This window comes from Salvia hispanica, chromosome 3, assembly GCF_023119035.1.
Source record: "Salvia hispanica cultivar TCC Black 2014 chromosome 3, UniMelb_Shisp_WGS_1.0, whole genome shotgun sequence".
NCBI lineage: Eukaryota > Viridiplantae > Streptophyta > Magnoliopsida > Lamiales > Lamiaceae > Salvia > Salvia hispanica.
In genome coordinates, this window is record NC_062967.1 from 7,618,656 (window position 1) to 7,636,181 (window position 17,526).

The window sequence follows — 17,526 nt, forward strand, 5'->3', positions numbered from 1 at the left end:
TTTATAACACTATAGTCAATATAGATAATCAATCCATGCACTAACTTTTTACTACAGTTATAATATCAGTATTAATACTTAATAGTAGTAGTATATTTCAAAATAAAAATTGTTTTTATTTTGATCCGTTCTTTAAATTTAAAATTTTTTTATTTTAGATTTTTTTTATCTCTTATGATAGTAAAACTTATTCACCTCCACTGACAATATGCATTTCATGGCTCGTTGTGACCACCTCCACTGACAATATGCATTTCATGGCTCGTTGTGAAGGGTCGTACTTCCTTTATCCGATAATAGATGTTTTATTTTTGTTTTTTAGTTTGTTTCTATAAAATATTTACATTTCATTTTTTTAAAAAAAGTTTTCCCTTATACCAATATATAAAAATATATTTTCTCTCCACTTAATACATAAAAATAATATAATAACATCTCGTAAAATTTCGTGCCTTCATCCAAGGATGACATCTATCCTCGGACGAGGGAGTAGTATGATTTTATAATAATAAAAGTAATCCTACTATTATTATATACTTAAATAAAATATAAACAAACTAAATTTATACTCCTACAAATTTCCCAAAAATACAGCTCTCCCCGTCCCTAGTATCAATCAAATCCTCCCCTTCCATCACTTTGAGCTTTTCCGATAATAGTCTGAATCCCAGGTTCGAATTTTGTGATCTGATTCGGGAACATGTACTCTCTTATTCCATGGATTTCTAATTAGCATATTTGACTCTATAGTCCATTCGATTTTAATGGTGTTGGTTTACTATAATTTCCCTGCATATTCTTTCCTCCAAAACTGAAATTCCAGTTCTCATGATTTATGTGGTCGCTGTTCAATTACACTCAGACAGAAGTCTAAAGCTAGGAATTAGGGATACTTAACTTTGGGATATGGTCAATATCAATGGAAATTTGAATTAACTGAAGCGATCTTTCATATTTTAGACATTCATATGCATTTGGGTCCTTTTCTACACAAACACACTTGTGGCATTACTTATACATTACTTAAAAGCTTGTTTATGGAATTCTAAAGTGCATTGCTTGTAGTGAACTTTACTTTCTTATCCATATGTAAAAACAGTGGTTATGACTGGTAAACTTGAAGTTTAATGTGTGAACAGACTTGATGTTGTTAAAAACTAATCTGTTATTGCCGTAGCAATTCTGTATCTACTGACTGAAGTTAGTAATGTACTACCTTTTTATGATCAGCTATTACCTTGCTGTTTATCTCAGTTGGCATTTGAACTATACATGCTTTGGATTCTGTAATGGGCTTGAGCAAAACTGAAGTGAACTTGAGAAGGTTACTTGCAGCAGCTTCACAGCAACAAAATCAGGGAAAGCTTGTACATGTATGCGCTTGGTCTTCATAATTCTTCGCTCATACATTTTTATTACATTATATTCATCATTGTAGTCAAGCATATTACATATATTTTGTTGATTAATTTGGGGAGAGTTTAGTGAGAACATGGTTTTTTATTCTTTAAGATACTTTTGACCAACTTCTGTGATTTTCAGCTTACCTGATTTATTTGTCGATTGGATTTGGTTTTGAGAATTTGTTTTTATTGGAAAATAAGAAATCTATTCTTGTTTTTGTGATGATAATATTTAGTATGTGGCCACTTTAAGAGAGCAACTGGAGCAATTGGCTGAAGAGAGGACTCCTGAAGGGTTGCCAAGGTTTGTCTAATTCATGCATGTGACTTTCATTTTGACGAACTCTATACAAGGTCTGTGGTATCTGATTCTTTATTTGGTTCGTCATATATGATATACATGGTTAGTTGGTTACCTAGCCCTTAATGCCTCACAAGCTACTCCAGAAGGATCTGTTGATTGATTGAATTCTATTAGGCATAACGAAGCTGACACTTTCAACTTATTTATGGCTGTCAGTTTGAATAAAACCCATACATTGTTGGATTCCATCTAAAGTTCATTTTCATCATAGATTGCTAAGCATTAATCAGGTGGTGGTTTGCATCATTTCTTGCCTAAAATTACCGTCTTCTTGATTTTCTTGTCACGCCTAAAATTTTAATTTTTTTGTTCCAAAAACTATTGGTAGATTTCTATTTGCCTCCTCATGCCTTACAAGCAACTTTGAAATTTCTACTATTGATTATTTTGCTTCCAGCATTTGAATAAAAGCCATAGCATTCACTGGTGTATTATCAGTTTTAACGAAACACTCTGTATAATTGTACTTCCTTTATAAAAGCTCATACATAATTTGATAAAATCAAGTTAGTTATTCCCAAATCATCTCCTTGTTAACCTTGAAGTCAATATCTTTTTGTAAGCTTTGTATTGCTTTTCCTTTTATACCGTAAAGTAATAATATCTATAAATACTATCCAGGAACTCTTATATGTTTTCTATTTGATTGTGCCACTCTCTTTTTTTCAGGGTATCAAAAGCTCAGTTAAATGAATATTCTGAGAAAATTGAAGCTGTAGCAGCTAAGTTAGACGTCACTGAGGTGGGTTCGAGTTTTTAGCTGCATGCTTGTTGAATAGTACTTACTTTACTTAATAGCTCTGTTCTGTGTAGAATACTAGCATTCCATATGGTTTCTTAACCTTTTAGTTACCGTAAAGATGCATCTAATTTCCAAAGATGGTCAGATTGATAATAAACGGTGCATTCCTTTTCACTGTGGTTTTAACCCTTTTATTTAAGACGAATATAAACAAACACAATACATACTCAATCAATCGCATTTTGGATTAATCAATAATAGTAAAAAAAATCAGTGCTCATTGAATATCAGCAATGCTAGGATCTAGATAACTTTTAAGTACTAAGAAAAAGAATACAACTTTTTTTGTTTGTTGTATGTTTGTGTGTTGCTTCTGACACTATCAAGTTGTTTAGTTTAATCATTCATTTCTTACGTGTGGTTTCTTGAAGTTTGATTGTATTAATTTACCTGTTCAATACTTTCATTAACTTACCACTTTGATGTTGCAAACTTCCAACAAAAACATGGCAATTAGAAAGTTGAATTTAGATCTCTTTGACTCTTTCTTAGTGATTCTACTCTCTTTGGGGCTATTTTCTCAATCTTCCACATTGCTAAGAATGCAATAATCTTTTATGCTTGTATGGTAGTTGCATGACCGCCTCCTCAAATAAACTAGAAGTAAAGGCCGTCTCCATGTATAGACTGATCTCTCTAATTAAATTCATCTGTCAAGCTATTAGCAATTATCGCTAAAATGATCCTTTTCCTTGTCAAATTCCAGTCCAGTACTCAAGTTAATCAGGAGCCTTCATTTGACACCAAGGTCAGAGAATCCCCTACCACATCTGACGGAGAAAATATTCAGTCTCCCAGAGGGTTGAGAAGGAGAATTTTGTATGTAAACTGATTGTTATACTATCTTATTACATTATTTGTTGCCTAAATTATTTAAAATTGACTTTTAGTTGATACAGACCCCCGTCAGCAGATAAATCCCCCAGTAGGATCAAGGACAGTAATAATTCGAAGTCAGTAAAACTGGACGCTGCAGCACATGCTCATATTGAGAAACACAGGTAACATAATTTTATCATTTTCTGAGTTAGTTGATGATATTTTTTTTCCCTACTGAATAACTTGAAAAGGAAGCTTATGTTGACCCAGTGGTTATTCCACTGCATGTATTTTTCTCAAATGAGCTTATATTTGGTTAATTAGTTAGTTCTTATGAGATGACCATAGAATCATAAGATGTTACTTTCGATAAATTTGTAGCATTGCTTTTGGGTAACTAAAGGTCATTAAACTTGTTAGATGTTGGTGGATGATAATTTTGTATTTAGATCTATCACGGTGATAATAAGACCGTATTTTATAAATAAGTTGGGGACATTCTCACTTCTTAGAGATATTGATTGATTGAATGGAATGTGATTTTTTTTTCCTTGTAACCCCCATGTGTATGAAGATATATTTCGTTGTGTATTTTTCTTATACAGACAACTACAAGAAGATTTGACGGATGAAATGGTTGGTTTGGCACGACAACTCAAAGAGAGTAGCCTTATGATGAGTCAGTCCATAAAAAATACCGAGAAGGTGAGTGAATTTTTGTTGTCATTTAACAAAAAAACAGTTTGAAATTGGTTGACAGGGCAATCGATATCCTGCACCTTCTTTACATATTTGTGGGTTTACACGAAACTTCATCACTGTTATTTTAGGACCAAACTGTTATCATTCTTACCAATATGGAGTATTATTGATCATGGAATTTCACTTTAAACTGAAGGTAGTGTTGCACTGCCTTTATTATGGAGTTGTAGTATTATTTCTGCTGATTGCCGTGTCCTATGTAGATACTCGACTCAACTGAGAAAGCAGTTGAGCAGAGCTTGGCGAGCACTGGACATGCAAACACTCGGGCAATGGAGGTTTATTCGCAGAGTCTGAAAACAACGTGATTTACATGGCTGCTGATCTTCGCCATGACTTGTGTATTCGTCATGGTTGTACTCCTTATTCGTGTTACTTAGGATTAAGGTAAACCTTTTATCCCAGCTGTAGAATGTAATTGATTTTTTTTTAAAAATAATGTGAATATGAATTTGATTGAGGTCTCATGGTAAGATGGTTTTGTATAATATTTTGGGAACTCCTTTTTTTTAATGGGCAAATTAATATAAAGAGATCAGAGCCTACTAATTACAATCAACTCGATTATATTATTTATATAAAATTAGTGGCTTTTTTTACCACCAACTTCAAAATAGAAACAAATAAATCATCTAATTGGATTTGGAATTGGAATTGGAATTGGAATTTATTTTTCACAAATAAACCCACTCATGCGTCAACCAGTTGATCACTTCGTAACTTCGGTAAGTCAGCACGTTTTTCATTTATGGTAATTTATTTAAGTTAACATATTTTTCGTGTCTTGGCAATCATTACCTTCCTAAAACAAAATTTTAAATAATGAATAAAAATTATAAAATCTGCCCTGTTTGTGTTCTTCGTGCCAAAGTTTCCGGGAAACAAGAGATTCTGTAATTCTCTGCATATAACAGTACGAAATTAGTGGGTGATATTATATGTGTTTAGAATTAAAGATCTCCTATTAAAAAAAAAAAATACTTTGATAAAAATATATGGCACTCGCAATTCTATTAACGTTCCCGACAAAAAGAAAGAAAAATTTATACGAACAAGACGACAGAAAAAATCATAATTTGGGGGAGTAGAAGTTAATTTAAATTATTGCAGAATAAATTTCGTTTAGAAATTATATTAAAATAAGAAATTGGTAGAGAAGAAAAGACCAAATCACCAATGATTATGTAATGATCAGACCTACTAAATCCCAACATACCACACGTAAAATAATTAGTACTACTACTATTAATTTGAATAGCCGACCCTATTGGTTTAGAATTAGACAGATCACCGTCCAATTTTAAATGCTAGTTTCTTCATTTCTTGGGCGAAAGCTCAGTTGCAATAAGGGATGTATTCAAATCCTTTTCATATCTTTTGTCCTTTTTTCTTCTTAATCTTAGTCCCATGATTTTATCATCTGACGGTTAGACTAATGTCACGTGTCATTTAATAATGTACATTTTTATTCTAATAATGCACAGCGGGTAATAATGTAACATTATAGACTAATAATGCACATTTTCATTCTAATAATGGACACCGGCTAATAATGCAACATTATAGACTAATAATGCATTGATCACAACCATCCAATTCAAGGATCCAAGGGCTGAGATTAAGAAGGAAATAGGACACTTGGGTGCGAAGGAGCCTAACGCATCCCAACAATAATAATACTAATAATTATTATCATAAACAAATAAAAAACAATGTAATATTCTCTCAGTCCCAATTTAGTAAAGTCATATTCCATTCTAAGTCCTAAGATGTCCCAAGTTAGTTGTGTAATTTCTTTTTTATAAAAAAAATACATATAGTATTCCTCACTTTATTAGTATATTTCACACTTTACTCTTTATTCATTCTATGTTGTATTTTATGTTTTCTTCATTTAACTAGTTAAACATAATTTTTTTTAAATTTTGTGTCCAAAAGAAAACGTCTCAAATAATGTAGAAAAGATTGAATAATAATAATAATAATAATAATAATAATAATAATAATAATAATGCTGCAAACCCAAGAAAGAAAAGATATGCTAATAGTTTAGGGCTCGTTTGATATATAGTAGTATAAATACGCCATAATATATGATATGTTTAACTGAGATTCTGAGATGTTTATTGCACCCTTCGTCTACGAAAATTATGGTACGAAAGAAAGGATATGAATATTAAAAATATTGATAAATTGTTGTACATGTAGAAGAAATTATAATGGGGAATCAGGTGTTGGAAGAGGATATGAATGAATAAAGTTATTCACAAACTGTTCAAGGCTTATCTTGGAAAAAAAGCTCATTTGGAGGTTCATTTCATCATTTGATAGCATGGAGCCGAGCTTGAGCTTGTCTAGTTGGACATGTTAAATTTGTTTGTTCAAAAACATGTTCACAAGCTTGTTAATAGGAGTATATTGGCAAATCTTTAACAGATATAGTGCGTGAAGGTTTTTTAGGCTATTAGCACTAAAATTTGACTACAAGTGAATAGTGTACCTACAATATAGCTAAGGTTATTTGTAATGTTGAGTACTTAAACTAAGAAAGAAGTAAAAGTATTGAGATGAAACACTTAGATAAATACTCCCCCCGTCCTAATAAATATGAAACGTTTGCTTTTCGGCACGAAATTTTATGTAATGTTATTTTGTGAATTAAGGAAGAGAGAGTAACATAAATAGAGATGATGTTGTTTATATTTTAGAGCATCCGCAATGGTCGGCTAGCGACCGGCTAGCCGATTCGTCGCGCTAGCCGATCGGCTAGCCGAACCATTGCAATCGGCGAACACGAAGCCTACTTTGCGGAACGACAGGAGTCGGCGCGCAAGGACGTGGAGCGCGCATTTGGTGTGCTCCGGTCTCGATGGGCGGCAATTAAGGGTCCAACGCGTTTGTGGGAGGTCGGATGCGTTTCCCAGATAATGTACGCCTGCATTATCACTGCACAACATGATCGTCGAAGACGAAGGCGTACAACCGACTAGTTGGGTCGGTGGCGATGAAGCCGGTCCAAGCCACGGAACCGGCCACCCCTAGTGTACGACGTGGGGTACCTCTCGATGAAGCCGGCCGCCTTCGGGAATTTACTTGGCTTGTCGCCAAGTGGATGCTCATATTCAACTCCAAAAGGATATAATTGAAGAGTTGTGGGCACGGAGGATTGCACGGCGATAGTTTTTTTCTTTATTTATGCATGTAATTTTTTTTTTATCTATGTAACTTTTTTTAAATGCAATTAATGAATTTTCCCGTATATGTGTCGTAAATTTAATTCCGTATTTTAATCGTAATTTTAATTCCGTAAATGTAGTATATTTTGAATTGTTTTTATTGCGGCTGACCTATGGCATGGCCTAAATCGATATGGCGGGTGTATTTTTTAGTGTTGCTTGACGTGGCGGGGAGAGAATGGTTGGCCTATGGGCTGGCCTAAGCACCATTGCGGATGCTCTTAGGAAATAATGGCTGGCCTATGGCTGGCCTAAGCACCATTGCGGATGCTCTTAGGAAATGTTTCATTTTTAATGGGGCAATCCAAAATGAAATACTTTTTTATTTTAATGGGATATAATCGTAGGATATTGATTTCCTTAACCCCCAACAATTCTATTTATTAATCCACTTACTAGTACTTCATTATTCATTTATAAACTTGACGTGCCTATCTAATATAAGACGACTAAGTACAAAAAGCTCCTAAGATCATTGTCCCCATATTAAATCTCAAGTCTTCTCAGAATATCGATCTAACATGCTAATTACTTTCAAACTCGTAAACCTTCCAAATTTAGCATATGGCCATATACATACACATCGCTTATGTGAAGCCGTAGCTCACAGAAGGACCGATCAAAACAATAATTAAAGTAAAAATTTGAATAAAAATTACTAAAATACTACTAAAATTAATAACTCTCATCATAATTAATCACTCTCAAATTCTACCAAAATTTACTGAATTTAGCTCTCCACATACAAAAAGACTAATAACATCACAACAAGAAATAACAAAACAAAATTCATACGGACTATTGTCTTATAGCCTATGGTAATTCAATCAATTGAAATTATGGTATACAGCCTCTCTATGTAGTGGGATTGAAATTCCAAATTATATCCATATCCGCCTTTATGGGAGACTTTTAGCGTGAATAGAAATTCTAGAATCGAAGACTTTAAGTTTGAAACAAAGATATATTCTAGAATGGACAGGAACTTAGCTTGGACCATGCTCAAGTCATCAAGTGAGAAAATCAGCAGAGGCCTTAATAAAATAAGTTGACTTTACCTACTTAATACTCCCTCCGTTCTGCTTAAGATGACACGTTTTCCTTTTTAGTTTGTCCCAACCAAGATTACACATTTCCTTTTTTGGAAACTTTCTCTCTCCAATTAATACACTCAACCACTTTTTCCCACCCTTATTAAAATATTCACCTTTCTCTCTCTCTATTTTAATACTTCCACCCACATTTTCTCTCTCCAATTAAACACATTAACCAATTACTCCTAAAACCCCGTGCCGGCTAAAGAATGTGTCATCTTAGCCGGGACGGAGGGAGTAACATCTCTTTGCATATCCTCATTATAACTTAAACTTAGCAGTTAGCCCACTTTATACGTGAAATTGAATCAATTACAGTTCCAAATTAAGATCTACGTAATAAGTTAATTTCATTCAGTAATTCATACCATACTCAAAGCAAAAATGAATAAAAATAAAATAAATAACCCTCCTCATTCCTCATTTAACAAATCTTCTATCCACGTGGCACCCTTTTTCTTATAATCTAATCCTAATTCCTAACAAAATCACAACGCCATCTCTATACTGCTTAAAATCGCGGCAACCTGCCTCATCGACGGCCGATTTTTCCGGCTATTCGCGACGCACGCCAACGCAACCTTGGACAACCGAACGAGCGGCCCCACATCCGCCGGCACGGCCAGCCTCGGATCCAACAGCTCAGCAATCCTCATCCCTCTAACCAACGGCAGGCCCCACTCCACCACGTCAGCACTCCCCCGCCCGCTCAGCAGCTCCATCAAAACGACGCCGAATCCGTACACGTCGCATTCCTTCGAAACGCCCTTGCCCTCCCTCCAACACTCCTCGTCCACGTACCCCCCCGCCAGCCCCTCCGGCGCCAGGAAATGCAGCCCGTAGTCGCAGAGACGCGCGCAGAGCTTCACGTCGATTAATATGTTCGACGGCTTGACGCAGCCGTGGATGATCGGCGGCGCCACCTCCTCGTGCAAATACTCCAGCCCCCTCGCCGCCCCCGCCGCGATCCTCAGCCGCCGCCGCCAGTCCAGCAGCGCCACCCCGTCCGTGTTCTGATGCAGATAGAATTCCAAGCTCAGCATCCCGCCGAATTCCATCACTATGATCCTCTCCCCCGGAGCCTCCGAGAATCCTGCTTTTTCATGTTTTGATATCAATTAATTGATTCGATTATTAATTAGTTAAAACACCGTACCGGTTATGGGCACCACGTGCGGATGATCGGCCAACGACAGCGTTTTGAGGATGGATGAAAATCCGAATCCGGCATTGTTGAGGACGAGGCGGGGGTGGATTCGCTTCACCGCCACCACCTCTCCTTTCGGCGTCACGGCGGCGTACACGGTGCCGATCCGACCCTTCCCGACGATCCTGCGGTGGTTGAAGCCGTCGGTGGCGGCGTCGATTTCCATCAATTGATACGATGGTGCACAGGGCTTTGTCACCGGCGGCGATGATGCGGTTGATTCGGTGTCTTCGTCGGCGTTCGCAGCCTTCTTTCTGCATAAGAAGATTAGTAAGATTCCGAAAATCGTGATGCTCGTCGCCAGAATTCCGATGAGGAGACTGTAGAGCGTACGGAATTCTACATAACTCATTCTTGCTGGTTTTTTTTGAAAAAAAAAAGAATGATTTTATTTTGGCGAGTGAGAAGTAGTTTTGTGTGGCTGAAGAGATGAGTTGGTTTTGGTTTGGTATTAATGGGGTTGGAATGTAAGTTAGTATTTGAAATTGATTCAAAAATAAGGTTTGATTGGTAAGGGAAGGTAGAAATCTAGCTCATATATATGTTAGGTTATTTTCAGCCATTCAAGATTGATTCCTTCAATTTCCATTTCAATAAAACTGAAATATATATATACTTATATTGCTTTGTCGTCATAACTTATACGACAAACAATTAGCTGCTGCTCTTAATTAAGGCTTTTATATTGTACAATATTGTCAAGTTATTTTGTACTTAACATTGTACTCAATTAGATGTTTAATTGGTCAATTAGTCAAACGTTGGATTGATAGTAATAAATTTAAATGAACATATAAGTAAATAGAGAATATTCTTGATTGATTTTTTGTTTTTTGGGTTTTCTATTAAGCACGCCTTCGATGCCGAAAATATTTATTAAGTAAGGCAAGGTATAGTCTAAATGTTATAGTATGATTGCATTAATTTGATAGAGAAAATTTGATTGCAATAATGAACTAAAAGCGAAGTGGATTGTACGTAGCACGGTTTATGATTGTATTTGTTAGATGAAGCATCAAACCAATGATGAGAAGATATTGAATACATTATTGCATTCAGACTTGTCTGTGGATTTTTTTAACTATAAATTATATATCATTAATTAGTATCACAGCTATAGATATAATATTTTCATGTCCTTTTGCTTCTTCACAAACTTACAAATCAAGGATCAAATGGGTACAATAATCAAAAGAAGAAATATTTAAAAATTTGAAAAAAAAAAAGGAAAACCAAAAGAAAGTTATGTATGTATTTAGAAAAATAAATCAATTTGCTCAAACAACTTCGGTTCATCAACTTCCACCTAACTAAACACGAAATTACTAATATTTTTCGAACTATATTAGCATTTGTTTAGTTGCGATATTTATTGCATAAACAAAATATTGACTTTAAACATTCCTAACTTTGATTTAATACTACTACTTGGTGGGGACCTTTTACATCTTAGACATTGAAAAAGGTGGTTTGCGGTGACGTGTTATTTGTTGTGACGGTGCAAAACAAGAAATATTGCACATCACTTCCACGAAAATCGCAAATTTTATTTCAATTATCAAAAAGGACCACACTCGATTAGAATAAATCATTTTATGGTCATCCTTATTTTAAATTTTCACATATCCCATCCAGCATCTAGTTTTTATTTATTAATAAAATGCATAAAAAAATATAAAATGTTACTACTGAAAAAGGAGAAGACATAAAAATGCAACAAAATAAAAGAAAAGAGCATAAAAATAAAAATAAAATAACGAAAAGAACAAAAAATGAAAATATTTATTAAAAAAAGTAGTTTATAATTAAGGTTTGAACTTACAATGCAAACTTTAGATTTTACCAAAACGCCACCTCTCTAAACATTAATTTATATAAACACATCAAATTTATATAGAAAACAATAAAAATATTTTTTGCACATCGAACTTACTAATATTACTGGAGTGGAAAAATTATATAAGTCTCCCTCAAACAATGCAAAATTCACTTATTATAAAGGATACCATAAAAAATATAATAATTTCACTTATTTTCTTCGTCGGACTGACATTATCCCTATTGTCGAGAGATTACATTGTATGGATCCATATACGAAATGCGTATGATATAGAAAATGATTGAAGTAGAGAGAAGTTGGAGAATAAATTAATTAATAAGAATTGTAATGAAATGAAGAGTATTTATTGAAGCTATTGGACATCTTTGTGTCTCTGAGCAGCCCACTATTATTTGGGCTAAGCTTGTTTCAGTCTAAGCTCGTTTTCATTAGTAATGCCCATACATGAAAAGGATACTTGTGAAACAAAAAATATTAAACTCAGATGTTGGATTTTTTCTTAAAATTGGACATATATTAGAGCATCATAGGCCAGCCATTCTCTCCTCTGCCACGTCAGCAACACTAAAAAAACCACCTGCCACGTCAAATTTAGGCCAGCCATAGGCCAGCCGCAATAAAAACAATTCAAAATATACTACATTTACGGAATTAAAATTGCGATATACGGAATTAAATTTACGACACATATACGGAAAAATAATCCATTCCATTAAAAAAAAGAAATACAAAAGATTTTTAAAAAAAGTACATGATTTTTTTTTTTAAAAAAAGGGCTTCAACACCCGAGCCCCGCCACTCTCTACTCCCCTCATCGCCGTCGCCGCTGCCTACTCCCAAAGCGCCGCCGCTCGTCTCCCGCCGCGCGTGCCGCCACCCGTGGTATCTCGACTAGCCGACCATTGCGGATGCTCTTATGCATGCGTGGAAATGGGATATTTTTGTATCGACTGTTTAATTTAGTATCAAGTTACTTACGAATGAAAAGTATCTATAGGTCAAATTAACCATAGAGAAAAAAACCAAACGACTAAAGATTAATTAACTATCGGATTCATCCATTCCAGCAATTGCATATGAAGTTATTAAGAAAAGTTCATGTGGCTTTTCTATTTCCTTGTTTTTTCACTTTGGAAGTTGGTGCTTTTGGGGCTGATGAACTATTTTCTTTTTGCTGATATGTTTTATTATCTCGATTCTTAGATTGTATCGTCATTCGTCAAACAAACCTAATACTGTAGTTTCTTAGTTTAATTGACTTGATTCACATAGTTGATAATGGAATTTCAAAAACAAAAATAAACTACTACTATCAATGTATATCTCTTAAATTGCGTCGTCAGTGTTGGTGCGGTTGAGAAATGAATTTGAAATTAAAGGCTGCGTACATTTATAGACTCAAAATTAATAACGGTTAGTAAATGTGTACCTAAATTATGAATTGAGTGAATGCAACGATTTCAAATTACCTGTACTACATTCTTGATATTAATGCGAATTCATAGTATGATATAAGCCACGTCACCACATAAATGCTTCTACAGAACTTAGGAAATCCAGAAATATAGGCACCCATAATATTAAATGCAAGATAGATTGGATTAATGTTCACGCATATATACACCGTCGCTTTCCCACCGTTTGGACAGCGATATTAGTAATTTTCATAGCTATCTGCAAATGTTTTATTTGTATTTTTGGTAACAGACAAATACAAATGTTTCTAGTGTTTGAGAAGGTAGAAAATGTTTGTATTTGCAATTGGAGAATTCCAACTGTAAGACAAAAATCTGAAGCAGTCTGTGTTCCTATTTTGTAAGAGGAGTTTCCTCTGGGCCCTTTGTTAGTGCATTACCATTTATGGCAAAAATTTATCATTCCAACGACTAAATCAAGTTTGTAACAAGATTCCCAATTGATGCAAGTGAACATGTTAGGTGCATAAATGAGACAAGGTATAAATGTAAGAATATCTCCAAACAGAGTAACAAAACCTCTGGTGGTTGATTCATTTACATATTGGCAGACTCCCCTCACCTAATATGTGGAGTAACAATTTTTCACTGTTTCACCCCTCAAGTGGGTTGATCGGAGGCGTCTTGATAGTAATAAGGCGTCAGCTTTCCGTCCTTCCCGGGGGCGTTGTGGTGGGTGCCGTTGGCGATGGCTTGCATCATGGTGACCACGCGCCTCATGGAAGGGCGGTTGATGGGGAGTGGGGAGGTGCAGAGGAGTCCTATGTTGAGGACTGCGCATATCTCATCCTTGAAGCACGAATCAAGCCTAGGGTCGATCACGTGCTCCACGCCCTTCTGGTCCACCGTGGTGCACACCCATTTCACCAAGTCCTTCTCCCCAAACTCTGGATCCACGGGATGCTTCCCTGTGACAAGCTCCAGAATCACCACCCCGAAGCTGTATGTGTCGCTCTTCTCGTTCACACGAAGCGTGTAACCGTATTCTGAAATGAAATATCACTTCAATATTCACATATTCTACATCAAAACTATGACATCATCTCATCAAGAAAATTGAGGAACTAACTAACTAACTAACCTGGAGCAATGTAGCCACAAGACCCTGCAATAACAGACATAGAGTGGCTCCCCTTGGCATTAGCATCAACCATCTTGGCCACACCAAAATCCGCAACCCGAGCCCCAAATTCCGAATCCAGCAATATATTATTCGACTTGATGTCCCTATGAACAATCGCGGGAGCACAGTCATGGTGCAAGTAGGACAGGCCATCAGCAGCATCCAAGGCGATCTTAAACCTAATCGGCCAATCCAACAAACTGCCTTTTGTGCTGTGAAGCAGATCACCAAGGCTGCCATTAGGCATGTACTCATAAACCAAAAGCTTGCAATCCCTGGTGCTGCAGCAACACCACAACTTCACTATATTCTTATGCCTAATCTTCCCCAATGTCTCAACCTCAGCCTCAAAACCACCATTGCCCTTTTCCAAATCAACACTATCCTCAGCTGACTTGGGGCGCCCCCAGAGCTTCTTCACAGCAACAGCCTCACCGTTGCTCAATACCACCTTGTATACCTTACCAGACGCCCCGCTTCCAATCACATTATCCTCATCTAAAGCATCCAATATCTCATTCTCACTAAATTCCAGTTTGTGGAACGACATCAATGTCCATTTTGATCTATCCATGGACTTCTTCGCCTTGTCGAAGTTCTTGTACTTGAAGTAGAACCAAACCACACCAACAATCAGAACTAATCCAGCAACTATGAAGATTGATCTCAACAACCACACATACCCCATTTCCTGGATTCCACCTTTTCCATTGCAGAGACCATCAATATCTCCACATAATCCTGGATTCCCCAAGAAGCTATCTTTGTACACTTCCTTGGCATACATGGCCGGAATATCGCCAGATAGACGATTATTCGACAAATCGAGGAGATTAAGCTTCAGGTTCTGCAATCCAACAGGGATTTCTCCAGAGAACTTATTTCCAGATAAATCGAGATAGTTAAGAACACTTAAATCCCCAATCTCATTCGGAATATTCCCTGAAAATCCATTATTTGCCAAATTGAGCTCATTTAGCCTCTTCAAAGATTGAATCCCGCTTGGGATTTCACCAGATAATCCATTGTTGTGAAGATCAAGCTTCACCAATTGCCCAAGATTCACTACACTACTCGGCAAAGAACCCGATAACTTGTTATCATTGATCGAAAGTTCCAGCAAACCATCCAAAAGCCCAATCTCGGCTGGCAAACTACCGGAAAAGTAGTTCCCCGACAAAATCAGCTGAGATAAGTTGGAAGCGCCGGCGATGGTTTTCGCAATACCGCCGGTAAACGAGTTTCCGGCAAGCTCAAGTAAGGAAACGTGTGGAAGCCCCCACAAGCGCTCCGGTACCTCACCGGAAAAGCTGTTGTGCCCTAACCGCAAGCGCAACAAGCTACGGCATTCCCCGAGGCTCGCCGGTAATTCGCCGGAAATCGAGTTTTCAATCAACAAGAGCTCCTCGAGAGCACCATTGAGACACAAATTCTCCGGCAATGGACCGGAAAATTTGTTGGTTGAAACATCAATCCACTTCAACGGCGATAGTTTACCGAGATTCGGCGGTAACCGCCCAGATAAGTGATTCTGGAACAGCCTCAGCTCATACAGATTGGGGGAATCAGCAATGCCTTCCGGCAATTCACCTCGCAGATTGTTCTCGTATAGATTCAGCGATTCGAGCGGCAAATCGCACAACTCGGCAGGAATGCTGCCGCTCAAATCGTTCATGGAAGCGTCAATCCGCCGCAGCGACGTCATGTTCGACCAGCCGGAGCTGGGAAGCTCACCCGTCAGTGAGTTGTTGTACAGCTCGAGTTGAATTAAACTCGTCAACTCAGTGAGCGAACTCGGGATCGCGCCGCCCAGCGAGTTGTACGCCAGATCCAAATCGGTGAGCCGGACGAGTCGACCCAGTGACTCGGGTATCTCACCGACTAAATTCGTCTCCGTCAGCCACAGCACCTCCAAATTGGTGAGGTTCCCCAGCTCCGGCGGGATCCGACCCGGCGAAAACGGATTGTACGACAGATTCAACTGCTTCAGCGTCGAGATGTTTCCGAGAAACGGCGGAATCGTCCCATCGAGCAAATTCTCCACCAATGCGAGCACCTCAAGCTTCTGGAACGTTCCGAAACTGTCCGGGATCACGCCGGAGAAGTTGTTTCCCGTCAAATCGAGATACTTCAAATTGGGGAGGTGAGGTAGCGTGGCAGGGAGGTGGCCGGTGAGGTAGTTCTGCGCCAAATCAAGGTGCTCCAGAGACTGGCACGAAACGACGTCGTCAGGGCGTAGAGTGGAGTTGATGAAGTTATCGTAGAATGAGATGGAAATCAAGTTTTTGAGGCGGCAGAGAATGGAAGGGAAGGGGCCGGAGAGATTGGAGCTGGAGAGGTCGAGCGAGACGACGGAGTGGGTGGCGGGATCGCAGACGACGCCGGTCCATTTGCAGGGAGTGGCGTGGCTAGGGTTCCAGGTGGCGAGGACGGAGTTGGGATCGTCGAAGCCGAGCTTGGCTTGTTGGAGGAAGACGCCTTCTTGGTTCAGGGAAAGGATTAGAGGCGATGATGTGAGGGTTAATAGGAGTAGGAATATGAGATGGTGGTGGCGCAGCATTTTGCCGGCGGTGGGTGGTGGTTGCCGCAGGAGTGAAAAGTGGACAAGGGAAGATGGAAGCGAGAAGTTGGCTCAACCTCAACTAGGCCATGTTTGTTTATGGATTCTTGAAATTTTCAAATATAAATAGAATGCACCTTTAATTCCAACACCAAAATTATTCTGAAATTGGAAAATGATTATGTTTAAGTAAACTTAAGGAATTTACTTTAATTTGAGTAGTACACCATAAATGCACAGCAGTCATGATTTGTATTGGTAGAAGGTCGGTGTAATATCACTCTTGATGGATTATATACAAATTGATGTATACCTTAAATAGTTATATATTTCTACTAATTACATAACATAGTATGCTTTAATTGATAGAATAAATTTATCATATTAAGGCAATGTGCCTACAGTAGTAAAGAGAGAATGGAATGAAATGCACTCATTAAATATGCATGAACTACTGACTTTATGGTTCATACTCCATAGAGGTTGAATTCGTAGCTAGAAGTCATGAAATAAAAACAGAGTGACATCAAATTTAGATATTGTACGTACAAACAAATTATCATGAAAGAGTAATATGAATGCCATCATTGATCTTTTAATTTCTCTGTCCTTAAAAGTTAGTAATATCATTGAGAATTGAAAACATTTTAGGTAGATAACATGAATATAAATGTGATCAGCAATACAAAATGTAGCAAACACTGTTGAGTTAGTCATTTTGTAAAAATAAAAATATTGTAATTTGTAAATGTGTTACTTAATTTATAGAGATTATAGTCCCGACCAAAGAAGATGGCTCCAGACTCCACTCCTTCCTGGAAGACTGCGGCCGACAGTCATA

At 37.3% G+C, this 17,526-nt stretch overlaps 3 protein-coding genes across 4 annotated transcripts; 1 reads left to right on the forward strand and 2 right to left on the reverse strand.

Annotated features, from left to right (window-relative positions):
- The first annotated feature begins 583 nt into the window (after positions 1-583).
- Positions 584-4,661, forward strand: LOC125212604. Of its 2 annotated transcripts, XM_048112815.1 has the most exons (9): positions 584-702; positions 1,255-1,373; positions 1,640-1,707; positions 2,437-2,509; positions 3,276-3,388; positions 3,469-3,570; positions 3,994-4,093; positions 4,219-4,286; positions 4,354-4,661. In XM_048112815.1, the coding sequence occupies exons 2-8, from the start codon at positions 1,290-1,292 to the stop codon at positions 4,258-4,260; spliced, it is 582 nt and encodes a 193-aa protein (XP_047968772.1). In that variant the 5' UTR covers positions 584-702; positions 1,255-1,289; the 3' UTR covers positions 4,261-4,286; positions 4,354-4,661. The 2 variants fall into 2 exon arrangements, with proteins under 2 accessions (XP_047968772.1, XP_047968771.1); XM_048112814.1 differs by lacking the exon at positions 4,219-4,286 and having other exon boundaries at positions 588-702.
- Positions 4,662-8,869: 4,208 nt separating this feature from the next.
- Positions 8,870-10,215, reverse strand: LOC125215975 (serine/threonine-protein kinase-like protein CCR2). The gene is made up of 2 exons (XM_048117568.1): positions 9,637-10,215; positions 8,870-9,573 (listed from the first exon to the last, which is right to left on the reverse strand). The coding sequence occupies exons 1-2, from the start codon at positions 10,037-10,039 to the stop codon at positions 8,969-8,971; spliced, it is 1,008 nt and encodes a 335-aa protein (XP_047973525.1). The 5' UTR covers positions 10,040-10,215; the 3' UTR covers positions 8,870-8,968.
- A 3,227-nt stretch (positions 10,216-13,442) lies between these two features.
- On the reverse strand, positions 13,443-16,791 carry LOC125214702 (receptor-like protein kinase HSL1). Its single transcript, XM_048115831.1, has 2 exons — positions 14,084-16,791; positions 13,443-13,988 (listed from the first exon to the last, which is right to left on the reverse strand). The coding sequence occupies exons 1-2, from the start codon at positions 16,683-16,685 to the stop codon at positions 13,603-13,605; spliced, it is 2,988 nt and encodes a 995-aa protein (XP_047971788.1). The 5' UTR covers positions 16,686-16,791; the 3' UTR covers positions 13,443-13,602.
- Positions 16,792-17,526: the final 735 nt, after the last annotated feature.

Coding starts and splice junctions, on each gene's coding strand:
- LOC125214702 (XM_048115831.1), bottom strand. CDS start 16,685: ATGCTGCGCCACCACCATCTCATATTCCTACTCCTATTAACCCTCACA. Junction 13,989..14,083: donor TTGTGGCTACATTGCTCCAG/GTTAGTTAGTTA, acceptor ATTTCATTTCAG/AATACGGTTACACGCTTCGT.
- LOC125215975 (XM_048117568.1), bottom strand. CDS start 10,039: ATGAGTTATGTAGAATTCCGTACGCTCTACAGTCTCCTCATCGGAATT. Junction 9,574..9,636: donor GCACGTGGTGCCCATAACCG/GTACGGTGTTTT, acceptor ATGAAAAAGCAG/GATTCTCGGAGGCTCCGGGG.
- LOC125212604 (XM_048112814.1), top strand. CDS start 1,290: ATGGGCTTGAGCAAAACTGAAGTGAACTTGAGAAGGTTACTTGCAGCA. Junction 1,708..2,436: donor ACTCCTGAAGGGTTGCCAAG/GTTTGTCTAATT, acceptor TCTTTTTTTCAG/GGTATCAAAAGCTCAGTTAA. Junction 3,389..3,468: donor GGGTTGAGAAGGAGAATTTT/GTATGTAAACTG, acceptor TAGTTGATACAG/ACCCCCGTCAGCAGATAAAT.